General features: G+C 40.0%; 1 protein-coding gene across 10 annotated transcripts in view; it reads left to right on the top strand.

Annotated features, from left to right (window-relative positions):
• CAMK2D (calcium/calmodulin dependent protein kinase II delta) overlaps positions 1-11,433 on the top strand; it is a gene marked incomplete at its 3' end in the record, with an annotated part of 146,648 nt that extends 135,215 nt beyond the window's left edge. For 8 of the 10 annotated variants that reach the window (XM_081876976.1, XM_081876974.1, XM_081876978.1 and 5 more), the window contains 4 exons: positions 1,406-1,481; positions 2,898-2,992; positions 7,397-7,625; positions 9,357-9,496. In XM_081876976.1, the coding sequence (XP_081733102.1) occupies positions 1,406-1,481; positions 2,898-2,992; positions 7,397-7,625; positions 9,357-9,360 (404 nt within the window). Of the gene's footprint in view, positions 1-1,405; positions 1,482-2,897; positions 2,993-7,396; positions 7,630-9,356; positions 9,497-9,544 lie in introns of those variants that run through there. The other 2 variants (XM_081876984.1, XM_081876975.1) reach the window with 2 other exon arrangements.

Consider the following 11,433-nt stretch of genomic DNA (forward strand, 5'->3'; position numbering starts at 1 on the left):
GACCCTTGACAAATGTGTGAGAAAGCTAATCCTGCGAAGCCCCTATTGTGCTAATGAAATGTACACACACACACACAAAAGTGTGTTTGTGTGTTGGCGGTGTGTGAGTAGTGCTGGAAGAAATGGTGCCAGATGTGATAGAAATGTACAGCCACAGCCGTGTACAGCAGCAATAAGGCTTCCTTAATCTCATTTCCTGGGGTTGTAGGATTGTGCATGGACATTGCTTTCAGGTCAGCTGATACAGTTCATGCAGTTAAAAGCTGCAGAAATATGAGCCTGATTCAGTTGTTGTCACAAACTGAATTAAGTTGAGAGATACCCATTCACTGTGTTCCTATTGAAAAGTAATTTCTCCCAACCTCTGGTTTTCTGGATTTTCTATATTGTAAACAAGGAGTACTGCAAACTAAATATGAGTTGCCCATTCTGTGAAACACACATGCTACTTTTGAATGCAACAGACGTAAGGCTTAGGGAATGGTATCAACACATGCTGTACTGTTGCTCATTAGAAAATCCATACTAAAAAATACCTAAAGAGCAAGGCAAACCTATATAGCCCACCCAGATGGCACATATCTCTGCAAGTACAATTCATGCCACATCAGTTAAGGGAAACTTATTTTGGATCACTTGCCATCATTGTGACAAGAAGCTATTGGCATGGGGGCAGCCTGCAGTGAGTGGGGGAGGTCTGGATCAGGCCTGCTGGCCAAATCCTGTTCCCCACCCAGGATTACGGCATAGCTACTTTCTGGAAGCACAGCTGAGTAACAGGCAGATATAATGAACCCAAGGAAGGAAGAGAGGAAGAAAGCATTGGACCCCAAATGAAACAAAGGTAGATCAAAGTCACTTTGGAAAGGACGTTTTGATGGGTACTGGCTGTATTTTTATGGCCATGTTTCCATAGCCGGTCCACCATTTTATGGGCATCTCAATAGTTTACAGATATTTTCTGGTGATTTGGTTACAGGAAATGTGCACATCCCACCTTTGAAGTTACAGAAACTGGAGGATGAAGCTAGATGGCATGCATGAGAGAATCAAACTCAAGTGGCATAGTCTGCTAGATTCTGCAAAGGATTCTTTTCTCTAAAAGCTTTATAGATTACAAAAATCCTTTCCAAATATATCTCTGGCATTTGCTTTATATCTCTTCAAACAAAAAAGAAATGTACCAAGTTCTAACAGCAACTTAACTTGCTTCTTGCTGTAAAGTTGGGAGGGAGGAGAAGAGAAGAGGCATCAGTGAATGAAGGGCAATCACGTTGATTGGGCAGAAATCTCAATGGCTTCAACTCTATAATACCCTGAGAGTCTTTTGTTCTGCTGGTTTCCACTGCACTGTGCAAATACCTCTGAATGTGCCATCTTATTCATGTCTCTGTCTTGTCTTCAGCTCGTAAGCAGGAGATTATCAAGGTTACTGAGCAGCTGATTGAAGCTATCAATAATGGGGATTTTGAAGCGTACACGTAAGTTGCATTTATTTTATTTTTCTTGAGATGGGGTACAAATGCCGAAGGCTGTATCCAGTGTCTAGTTTGCACAGTTGTGAGAACAAAGAATTCCATAAATGTTCATAGACAGTAAAATAATCCAAATACACTATATAGAAATGGATAATAAAACATATAAGGCTAGATGTTCTGTCTTCACTGTGGGAAGTCACATGCACAACTGGTTGACCACTTTGAGAAGAGCGTGGGACTAGATAGCCCTTGACCTAATCTAGCAGGGCTCTTCTCATGTTTTTATGAAGCAAGTGTATGACTTGTTGTATACACTTGAGACTTTGCCCATCTTGGCTGATTAAACTTGCCAGAGGAGGCTAGGTTGAGTGGGTAAGAAGAGTAATGAATGTCTCCTAAGAGGAATGCATTGTCCCATCCTTAATATGACTCTTGTGAGACAGTCTTAACTAATTGGCTTCACTATATTCACTATGTGGACAAGTCTTGTATTTCCCATTCTTGAACAGGATTTTCGTGTGTGGTAGCATCTCTGCTCCATGGGTTCTTGGGAGAGATTATCGAGAACCATTTTGATCGGTATTCAGGTCTAGTTTTAGGACTGGGGCAGCATTGCTCACCTTGGTAAACAGTGTTTTCTAGGAGCTAGACAAGGGGGAGTATGTCCCTGTTGGTTCTGCTGGACCATTGATGATTATCTTTCTAGACCACCTGGTGCGATGAGTTTAGGAGAGACTATTTGGCGACGGTTCCAGCCCTCCTTTGAGGATTGGTTCCAGAAAATAGTAAGAACATTAGAGCCTAATCTAGAGCCTAATCTAGTGACTGGGCAGATGGCATGTCTGGTATGGCATCCTGTTCCAACCAGATGCAAGCAGGAACTGAGTACAAGAGCGCTTTCCCATCCTGCAGTTTCTAGCAACTGGTATTCAGAAACATTCTGCCTCTGATAGCGGTGACAGAGCATAGCTATCATGGCTAGAAGTCATTGTTAGCTTTTTCCTCCACAAATGTATGGAATGCTCTTTTGAAGTGATATGTCAGTGGCCACCATTGCCTCCTGTGGAAGTGAGTTCCATAGTTTAACTGTGTAACTGCACAGCCACACTTCTCCAAGCTGCAATCGTCATGGAAATTCTTGCAATCCAATTGGGTTGCAGACCACCACCAGCAGTGTTAAGCTGCCTGGTCAGGATATCTGAATCCAACCATGGCTGAATCTTCACCATCAGTGAAGATGCAAAATATATCTTGCTCATGTATATTGCTCATTTAACTCTGCAGAAGCTAGGGCATAGAACTAAGCATATTTTTTACACCTTCATGTGGTTTGTTGGTTTCATTGAATCTGAAAGATGACAGCCCAATCCTCCACTTGGTTGATCTTGAAATGAGCATTTTCTCCTCCCTGCCCTGTAGGAAGATATGTGATCCAGGCCTCACCTCATTTGAACCTGAAGCTTTGGGAAATCTTGTAGAGGGAATGGACTTCCACCGGTTTTACTTTGAGAATGGTATGTTAATAGTAATTCAGATAATTTGAGGTCTTGTGTATCTGGGAGATGTTAAGCACCAGTTGCTGGAAATACTGTACTCCCTTGCATTTCAGAATTGTTTGATTAAATGGGGGAAAGCTTTCCAACATTCCCTCTGATCCATGAAATGGGCTTAGAAATTTGAATCACCTGCTCCTTTTTAACTGGAAATACTGGGGGTTGAACCCTGGGACCTTTTAAATGCAAGTGAACCATGGAAACCTCCCCTTATTCAGATGAAGTGAGCATGATATGAGTTGTTAGGAAAGTGGCCTCACAACTGTAGGTTTTGCTCCTGACCTAGTAAACCCATTTGTTCCAGTATCTGAAATTAGGAACTTCTGTGTGTATCAGGAGCCTACAATGCTTCTCTCTCTTGCTATGTGGGCTTTTTTTCACCACATTATATATCTGAAAAGGCCTCCCTGTTTCCAGTTATAAATAAGTAACTGATAGCAAATTGCCTGTGTCCCCCACCACAACAAAGAATTGACACTGCTACAGTGCATTATAGGAAGTGTGTGGGATTTGAACAATTTCTTCCTATAGACATAAACATGCAAAGTGCAATCATTTTTTTTTTATAAATAATTTTTTTATTAATTTTCCAATTTTTAACACTAAACAACAACAACACACAAACATCAACAAATACGAACACACACAAAAAATATCATTTCTTAACCTCATTTTCATATGCCTCGTTTCTCGGACTTCCCCATACCTCACCCTTTTTGCATCCTTATTTTACAGTTTTTCAACAACCCTTTTTGCCAATTAAATTTAAACTCATTGTCATTCTCAATTTCACCTTAAATCATCAAACAGTTTTAGCTGCAGTTCTGCATCTTCCTTCCCCTTGACATTTTATCACTCCTCTATTTTACAACAGTTCTTAAGATATAGTTTAAACTTTTTCCAATCTTCCTCCACTGTCTCTTTCTCTTGGTCGCGGATTCTGCCGGTCATTTCTGCCAGTCCCATAAAGTCAATCACTTTCATCTGCCATTCTTCCAGTGTGGGTAATTCTTGTGTCTTCCAATACTTTGCTAGAAGAATCCTTGCTGCTGTAGTGGCGTACATAAAGAAAATCTTATCCCTCTTTGAAACCAATTGGCCAACCATGCCCAGGAGAAATGCCTCCGGTTTCTTTTGAAAAGTACATTTAAGTACCTTCTTAATTTCATTATAAATCATTTCCCAGAAGGCCTTAATCCTTGGGCAGGTCCACCAAAGGTGAAAGAAGGTACCTTCGGCTTCATTACATTTCCAACATTTATTATTGGGCAAATGGTAAATCTTCGCGAGCTTGACTGGGGTCATGTACCACCTGTAAATCATTTTCCATGCAAAGTGCAATCATGGTTTGCAGGTTATGTGGCCCCCAAGTGGCAGCCACACCAAATGCAGCATGACCTCAGTTTAGTGTTACGCCTGAATCCCTAAACCATAGCTTCCCAGACTTTTCATGTTGGTGACACACTTTTTAAACATGCATCATTTCGTTACACAGTTATTCAGTTTTACTGGCAAACTGGAGGTTAAGCAAATCCTTTCCCAGTCCCAGGAGGAGCTCAGGGAGCATTTTCAGCGACCCACCTACACACTGCAGCCAACACATTAACGTGTCATGACACACAGTTTGGAAAGCTCTTCCCTAAACGATTAACAGGCCCAGTTTCATGACTTGAATTTGGCTTGTTCAAGGAAGCCATAACTAAAATTATCTACAGTTTGCCAGGTTTCAACAATGTGACATGTTAAGGTTTATCGAAAACAGAAATGATCAATTCCATGCTACTCAGCAGCCGAGGAATTGAGTAAGAGGGAGGAGCATGCAAGCCAGTCAGAGGCTAGGTTTGCTCCCATCACAATAAGCCATGGTTTACTGTGTGTGATGTGGCATCCAGTTGCAGCCACTGAAAAAACATATGTGATTGAATTGTTTCATGGAATTGTTTCTATGCCAAAAAGTCACATGAAGAGGATGTGGAAGTAACCTGTGGCAGCAGACTCTGAGGCCCTTATGTTAAATAAATGTTATTAATAATTGTATTTGTTGCTGTTTTAAAAAAGATCAGTTATTATTGTCCCTCCTAAGTAGAATGTGAGGTATTGCATGTATCTTGAAGAGCAACCATTTGTAAAGCACTAATAGCTTGATTTCTATCTGATAGATATATATATATATATATATATATATATATATATATATATATATGAGAGTTAAGTCTGTTTGCTCAGTGAATGTTGATTTTTTGTTTACTTCTTCGCTGGAAAAAACAAGGAAGACCTATTTATTAGACAATAACTCCTGTAGAAACCCCCTTATGGTGCCTGCTAAAATCTCATTTGAAATAACTCTGATAAATTTCTTCAGCAAATCTCACTGCCCCTTTAGCACCAGCTCACTTTACAAGACTGATCTATTGTTATAGTGTTCGAAACACATCAGTGTCCCATAGGGGCTGATTGTTCGTACACTGCTGAGGAATATAAATCCTCTTTTTAAGGTTCAGTGCCTGAGCCACATAAAAGGAACAGAAGCTTCATTTTTACTCAGGAAGGTACATGTTTTCTCGCTGTATATCCACAAGCAAGCTAGTGGAAAAAACACTGTGTTCCTCTTTGGATAACAATTCCACTAATGTGTAAATGTGTAAATTATAGTATAAACAGCTTTTTGCTTCTGTATAATAACGGCACCCCGCAGGTCTTGCAAAACAACAACAAATGCTCTCGTATTTGCATACATGGAGGCAATCCAGCATGCATAGTGGGAAAAAGGATTTCACCCATGGTTGGATCAGCAGATAAGAGAGCAAGCTGTTCTCACTTACGGTAACTGTATCCCTGCCCCCCCCCCATCACACTTTGCTCCTTCCTTCCCCCACCATTAGTGTTGGCATTATTATATTCTGATGAAGCAGGATACCAGTTGCATATACACACATAAAATGGATGTTAACTTTAATTTGGGCATGTTTTGAAGCAGCACCAGTTCTTCTCTAGAAGAGAATTGCCTCACAAATAAATAAGGTAGTTGAATTTTCTCATCCATTCAGCTGAGTAAACTTCAGTTTCATACATATTCCTCAATGTTCCTCCCAGGAGAAATAGCAGCCTGTACAGAATAAGGGGTGGTGCAGATTTTGTTGGGACTGGAACACAGGAAAAGGGGTTAATTGTTAGTGTGTGAGCTCCAAATCTTGGGGTTCCTTTTCTTCGTCTCAGGAGAGTTCCTCAGAAAGTCTTCCTGCGTCTTTCCAACAGCAGTCCAGCCCTCTCTTGGTAAATTCCTGTGACAGGAACAGCCACCTCACCCATCCAGTTCTTCTCTAAAGTCTTATTATTTACATTACAAGTTGCACAACACCACAGGTCTACATATAAAATAAGAAACAGAACTATATCTCTGCTCCGGTCAGAGAGACAGACTCACATATTCTGTCAGACACACTGACTGCCCTGATAAAGACACCTGTTGCAGGGGAGAATTCTTGTTGCTAAGCAGATGTGAAGGATGTGCTTCAAGGCCGTGCTTCAAGGCCGTGCTTCAAGGCTTGTTTCAACTTTATTTTGGCAACGCACTATCATTTAATGCCCTGTTAGCATGCTGTGGTTCCAGTCCAGATCGCCAGCTGCCCCACAGCAGCTGTGTAAATAACAACACACATTTAAAGCATGTTCATGCCACTTTAGCAGTCATGGTTTCCCCCAGGGAATTTTGGCGACTGTGCTTTACCCCTGAGAGAGAGAGCTCTGCCTCACTGCACCTTTTTACAAACTACAGTACCCAGAATTCTGTGGGGGAAGTCCAAATGTATATGTGACCAAACAAACCCAGGCATGTTAAATACATTTTGGCATGTAACCTAAGAATAGGAAGCCCTTTTCAGCCAAGGGGCCATATTCCCTCACAGGCAAAATTTCAGGGGGTCATACGTGTTAGCCGTATTAACGTGTTAACCAAGATGTTATTTGGTGGTTGTAAGGATTTAGAGAGTTCATTTGAAGCACTTTAAACACTCTCCACGTATGATCCATGAGTTTTTGCTTCACATGTTAAGTTTTCTCCATTGTCACATCTGTGATCAGGGAAAAGATGTTGACAATCACTAGTATGATCAAGGGTGTGGTGTTTTTTTTTTTAAAAAAAATTCTGCATCATCTTTTAATTAATATCTCTGCCTCAGCAAGATTCTGCCGTAATGTAACACATTAACTTCTGTGGACACACAAGCCACACACAATTCAGTGTATTTTCAACTCCCATTTAGAGCTCAGGATCTACATTTTTTAGAAGCATGCCCACATTTTGTTCAGGGCTGCATCCCATTTGTGCATTATGAGTTTTATACCATGTGTCATTCCTCCCTGTAGCTTTGTCTAAGAGCAACAAGCCAGTCCACACCATCATCCTGAATCCACATGTCCACCTCGTGGGGGATGATGCTGCCTGCATTGCATACATACGGCTGACTCAGTACATGGATGGGAGTGGGATGCCCAAGACAATGCAGTCGGAAGAGACAAGAGTCTGGCACCGCCGCGATGGGAAATGGCAGAATGTTCACTTCCACCGTTCAGGATCACCAACAGTACCTATCAAGTGAGTAAAGCATTCTCATCTTCAGTTTGTCGTCTGCCCATCCGTTTAAGTGCTCTTTTCTTTGGCCCCAGTTACTTGTCTTCCAGACCCCACATTCCTATCAACCAGGTGTCTCTTGAAGGGAGCATAGAGCATTTGATATGTCCAGGCCAAGCAAGTTGATGACTGCTACTTCCATTTCCTATCTACCTCAGTATGCACCAAATCAGCTTTTGAAACCATTGCAACTGATTCCTTAGAATTTGCAGCGATGAATCCGCACAAATTCAAGTGCAGAATGTAGCCCACTCAGCTGCCGTAAATACACGTTTCTAATATTATTTAATTTTGGCTGGGTAGTGGCCACAAATTCTCCCTTTATTGAATCAACAAAATGAATCAAAAGCTGCAGCTCTCATCTGCTCTACAGCTTCTGTCTACATGATTACTGTTGAGCCCTTCAGACCAGATTTCCCTAGCCCCATAAGATTGGAGCATGTTACTGAATTCTTTTTGCCTGTTTTTTTCAATATTTATTTAGAACAAATATTATTTTACCAGGGTTTTATGTTTTATCTGCGTTTTTAATTACACTTTTCTATTGTTTTGGGGTCTTTAGGTTTTATCTTTGTATATGGCTTAGAGATTTTTAAATATTAAGTTGTTTAGAAATACTCCTAATTAATTACTTTTGCTCAGGATCAGTATATTATCTGCAGTCTGGAAACAACAAGATGCATTGACCAAGATAGCATCAGAGTGTTCAGGCTTTCGGCACACCTTAAATACAGTATAGGCAATTCCCCATTCCCACAAGCCAAAGGGACGGCCAGGTATGGTTTAAGAGGACTCACCAGGGTCCTCACAGTTTTTCACAATTTTGTTTATGCGCACATGGGCACGAAACAGAACCCCTGCATAAATGGGGCATCACCTATATTGCATAGTGGAAACTTGAGTTGTAATTCACAATAGCATATGATGAACAAAGCTTTGCTTATATCTTTGTCTTGATCAAATCATTATATGTTGATTTATTTGAATGAGGATGGATGTTATTGAGCAATTCCCTACAAGGGATAAACAAAAAAGGATGCATGGATAATTTGCACCTGTTTGTACTTTTAATAAAGGGACGTGGGTGGGTGTAAACCACAGAGCCTAGGGCTTGCCAGTTGGAAGGTCAGTGGTTCGAATCCCCGCAACGGGGTGAGCTCCCATTGCTCAGTCCCTCTCCTGCCAGCCTAGCAGTTCGAAAGCACATCAAAGTGCAAGTAGATAAATAGGTACCACTCCGGCGGGAAGGTCAACGGCATTTCCGTGTGCTGCTGTGGTTTCGCCAGAAGTGGCTTAGTCATGCTGGCCACATGACCCGGATAAACTGTCTGCGGACAAATGTCAGCTCCCTTGGCCAGTAAAGCGAGATGAGCGCTGCAACCCCAAGAGTCATTCATGATTGGACTTAACTGTCAGGGTTCCTTTACCTTTATCTACTTTTTATTAAACATTGAAATGTCACAGTAGTTTGAATATGAAAATAGTGATGTATGTAATTTGATTTCTCTGTGTATGTACATATATAAATACACACAAATGCACACAAAATCCTAACGTTTTAGTTTATTTGGAAATTATGATTTAGCCCCAAAAGTAATATTTCAGCAATTAATGTTAGTCTCTCTCTCTCTCTCTCTCTCTCTCTCTCTCTCTCTCTCGCTCTCTTCCTCCCATCTTTCCTCTCACCCCTCCTAGCTAAATGTCTGCGGTGCCACGTTCTGTCCTCCACACTCTGCACTTGGTTGGCTACCATCTTGGCCACTCCATTGCCCTCTTCATGCATGTTCTTCGAGTGCATGAAGCTGTGAAGTTTCTACATGTGATACATTTACGATGCATCATTTTGTTGTATATTCCATTGGTACTTTTTGTTTACACTTCATTGAAGGGAATGGATGTTCCATGCAAACTGAAAATGGAAGAAAAGAAGACATGGGAGAAAAGAGGGAGGGCAAGTAAAATGCTAGAGAATATACAGAGTATACTTCTCATGCCAGAAGATGAGTAATATCTTCATGTGCAAACTAAGGGAATGAAGGTTAAAAAATAATAATCAGTTAACTTTGTTTTAATTTTCACTACTTGTGTTTTCTGGCTCGTTTGTTCTTAAAGACAATCTGCATTGCTTTGGTCATAGTAGAAATAATTCCTACTAACAGCACCTTTGTTATTGTAGGACACATGGGTAGAAATACTGGGTTTAGACCAAAGCATTTCTGTAGGCTTTTCTTTCAAGGAGCCATCTTTGTTATGAGTCACTGTAGGTAAACTGGGGGGAAATGGCATAATTTACTGGCTTGACCTTGCTAGAAGTATCTGTCACTGTTCTTATCTGGTCAGCAAATTCATTTTATTTTTAACAATTTATTTAGCTTTGTAGTTGTAAGTGCAGGGGAAGAGGAGATGTTTTGAAGTATTTTTTCTCATTTGTTCAGAGCCAAGCAGTGAGCACATTAATATGAGATGGGTTTTGGTGGTTAAAAGGGTAAAGTAATGTACAGTACATTTATTAAAGCAAGTTGTAGAGGGTTTTTTAAACTGATGCTCTAGTCAAGATACTCTAGGACAATTAGGCCTTAAAAGCTTAGAATCAGGAGCTTACTTGTCTTAATTTTCTTTGTAACAGTTTATTAACTGACAAAAAGGAAACTACCAAGAAAACATCTGTTTTCTAATAAAACTGTTACGCTTTTGCCATAATAATTTTATCTATTTTCTCATGGCTCATCAACATTCTTGAACAGTGTGGATTAAAATACTTATTGCAGCTTTATTAACTATTTCCCTCTGTTGCTGCATATATACATGCAAAGTCAGCAGGAAATAAATTCAGTGTCTGTTTAGAACAGATTGCTCAGTTGCCATTTGATTGCTTCTGTTGTGTAGATGTGAAATTATATTCCTGCAAGCGTTGGTCCTCTTCTTTAAAAGTTAACAATAAAAATAGGGGTTTTTTCCCTTCTGAAAAAAATAATACTTTTGTTTGTTTCTTCTCTCTTTGGTTAACATTGGGGCTACCGGTTTTCTGTAATGGTGTATAGCGCATGATACTTTGATCAATGTTCTTTTTTAGTAAGTTAAATTTACAACTTGCAGCAGCTTGAAATTTTTAAAGCAGACAAAAAAAGGTCCTAATTTGTATAACTTTCATTTCTCTGTATTGATTACTAATCAAAAGTGGATCTTATTCCTTACATCTTGATGTTGTTCCTAGTATACATATATATGTTAGAGAAATTTAAGCTTCTCTGGTGATGATTCTTATACAACCCACGGAAATGTTTATAACAAGCATCTACAGTAAATGTCTTGAGCCATATTCACCCGCAAAGGGGATCTGTGAAAAGGCACAGTGGCCTCGTGCATTTTGTTTTTTAAAAAAATTAAACCAATTTCTTCTTTTGTGAAGCGGCTTTAGGTGGTATAAGTGTATTTACATTTAACAAAATTAGGTGTAGGATGTTCTTCTTTTCTTTTTCTTTTTCTTTTTCTTTTTTACACTTTTTACCATAGCATGTGGTGTTGCCATATTACTCTAGGTCAGGTCTGTTTTTCACACTGAGATGTGAGGGGCGGGACGGGGGGGGGGGGAATCATGTGAATTAGTTCTCTGCACTCCAACTGAATTACACACCTAACCCTTTGTCATTTTCAAAACACTGCAGTTTACCATGCGACACCATGTATATATATATATATATATATTTCTTGCCATAATGGTAAAGAACTGACTGATATATTTAAGAATTAATAAATTTGTGATTTCTGCTGA

Source organism: Podarcis erhardii (assembly GCF_964252035.2).
Source record: "Podarcis erhardii genome assembly, chromosome: 9".
NCBI classification, from domain to species: Eukaryota; Metazoa; Chordata; class Lepidosauria; order Squamata; family Lacertidae; genus Podarcis; species Podarcis erhardii.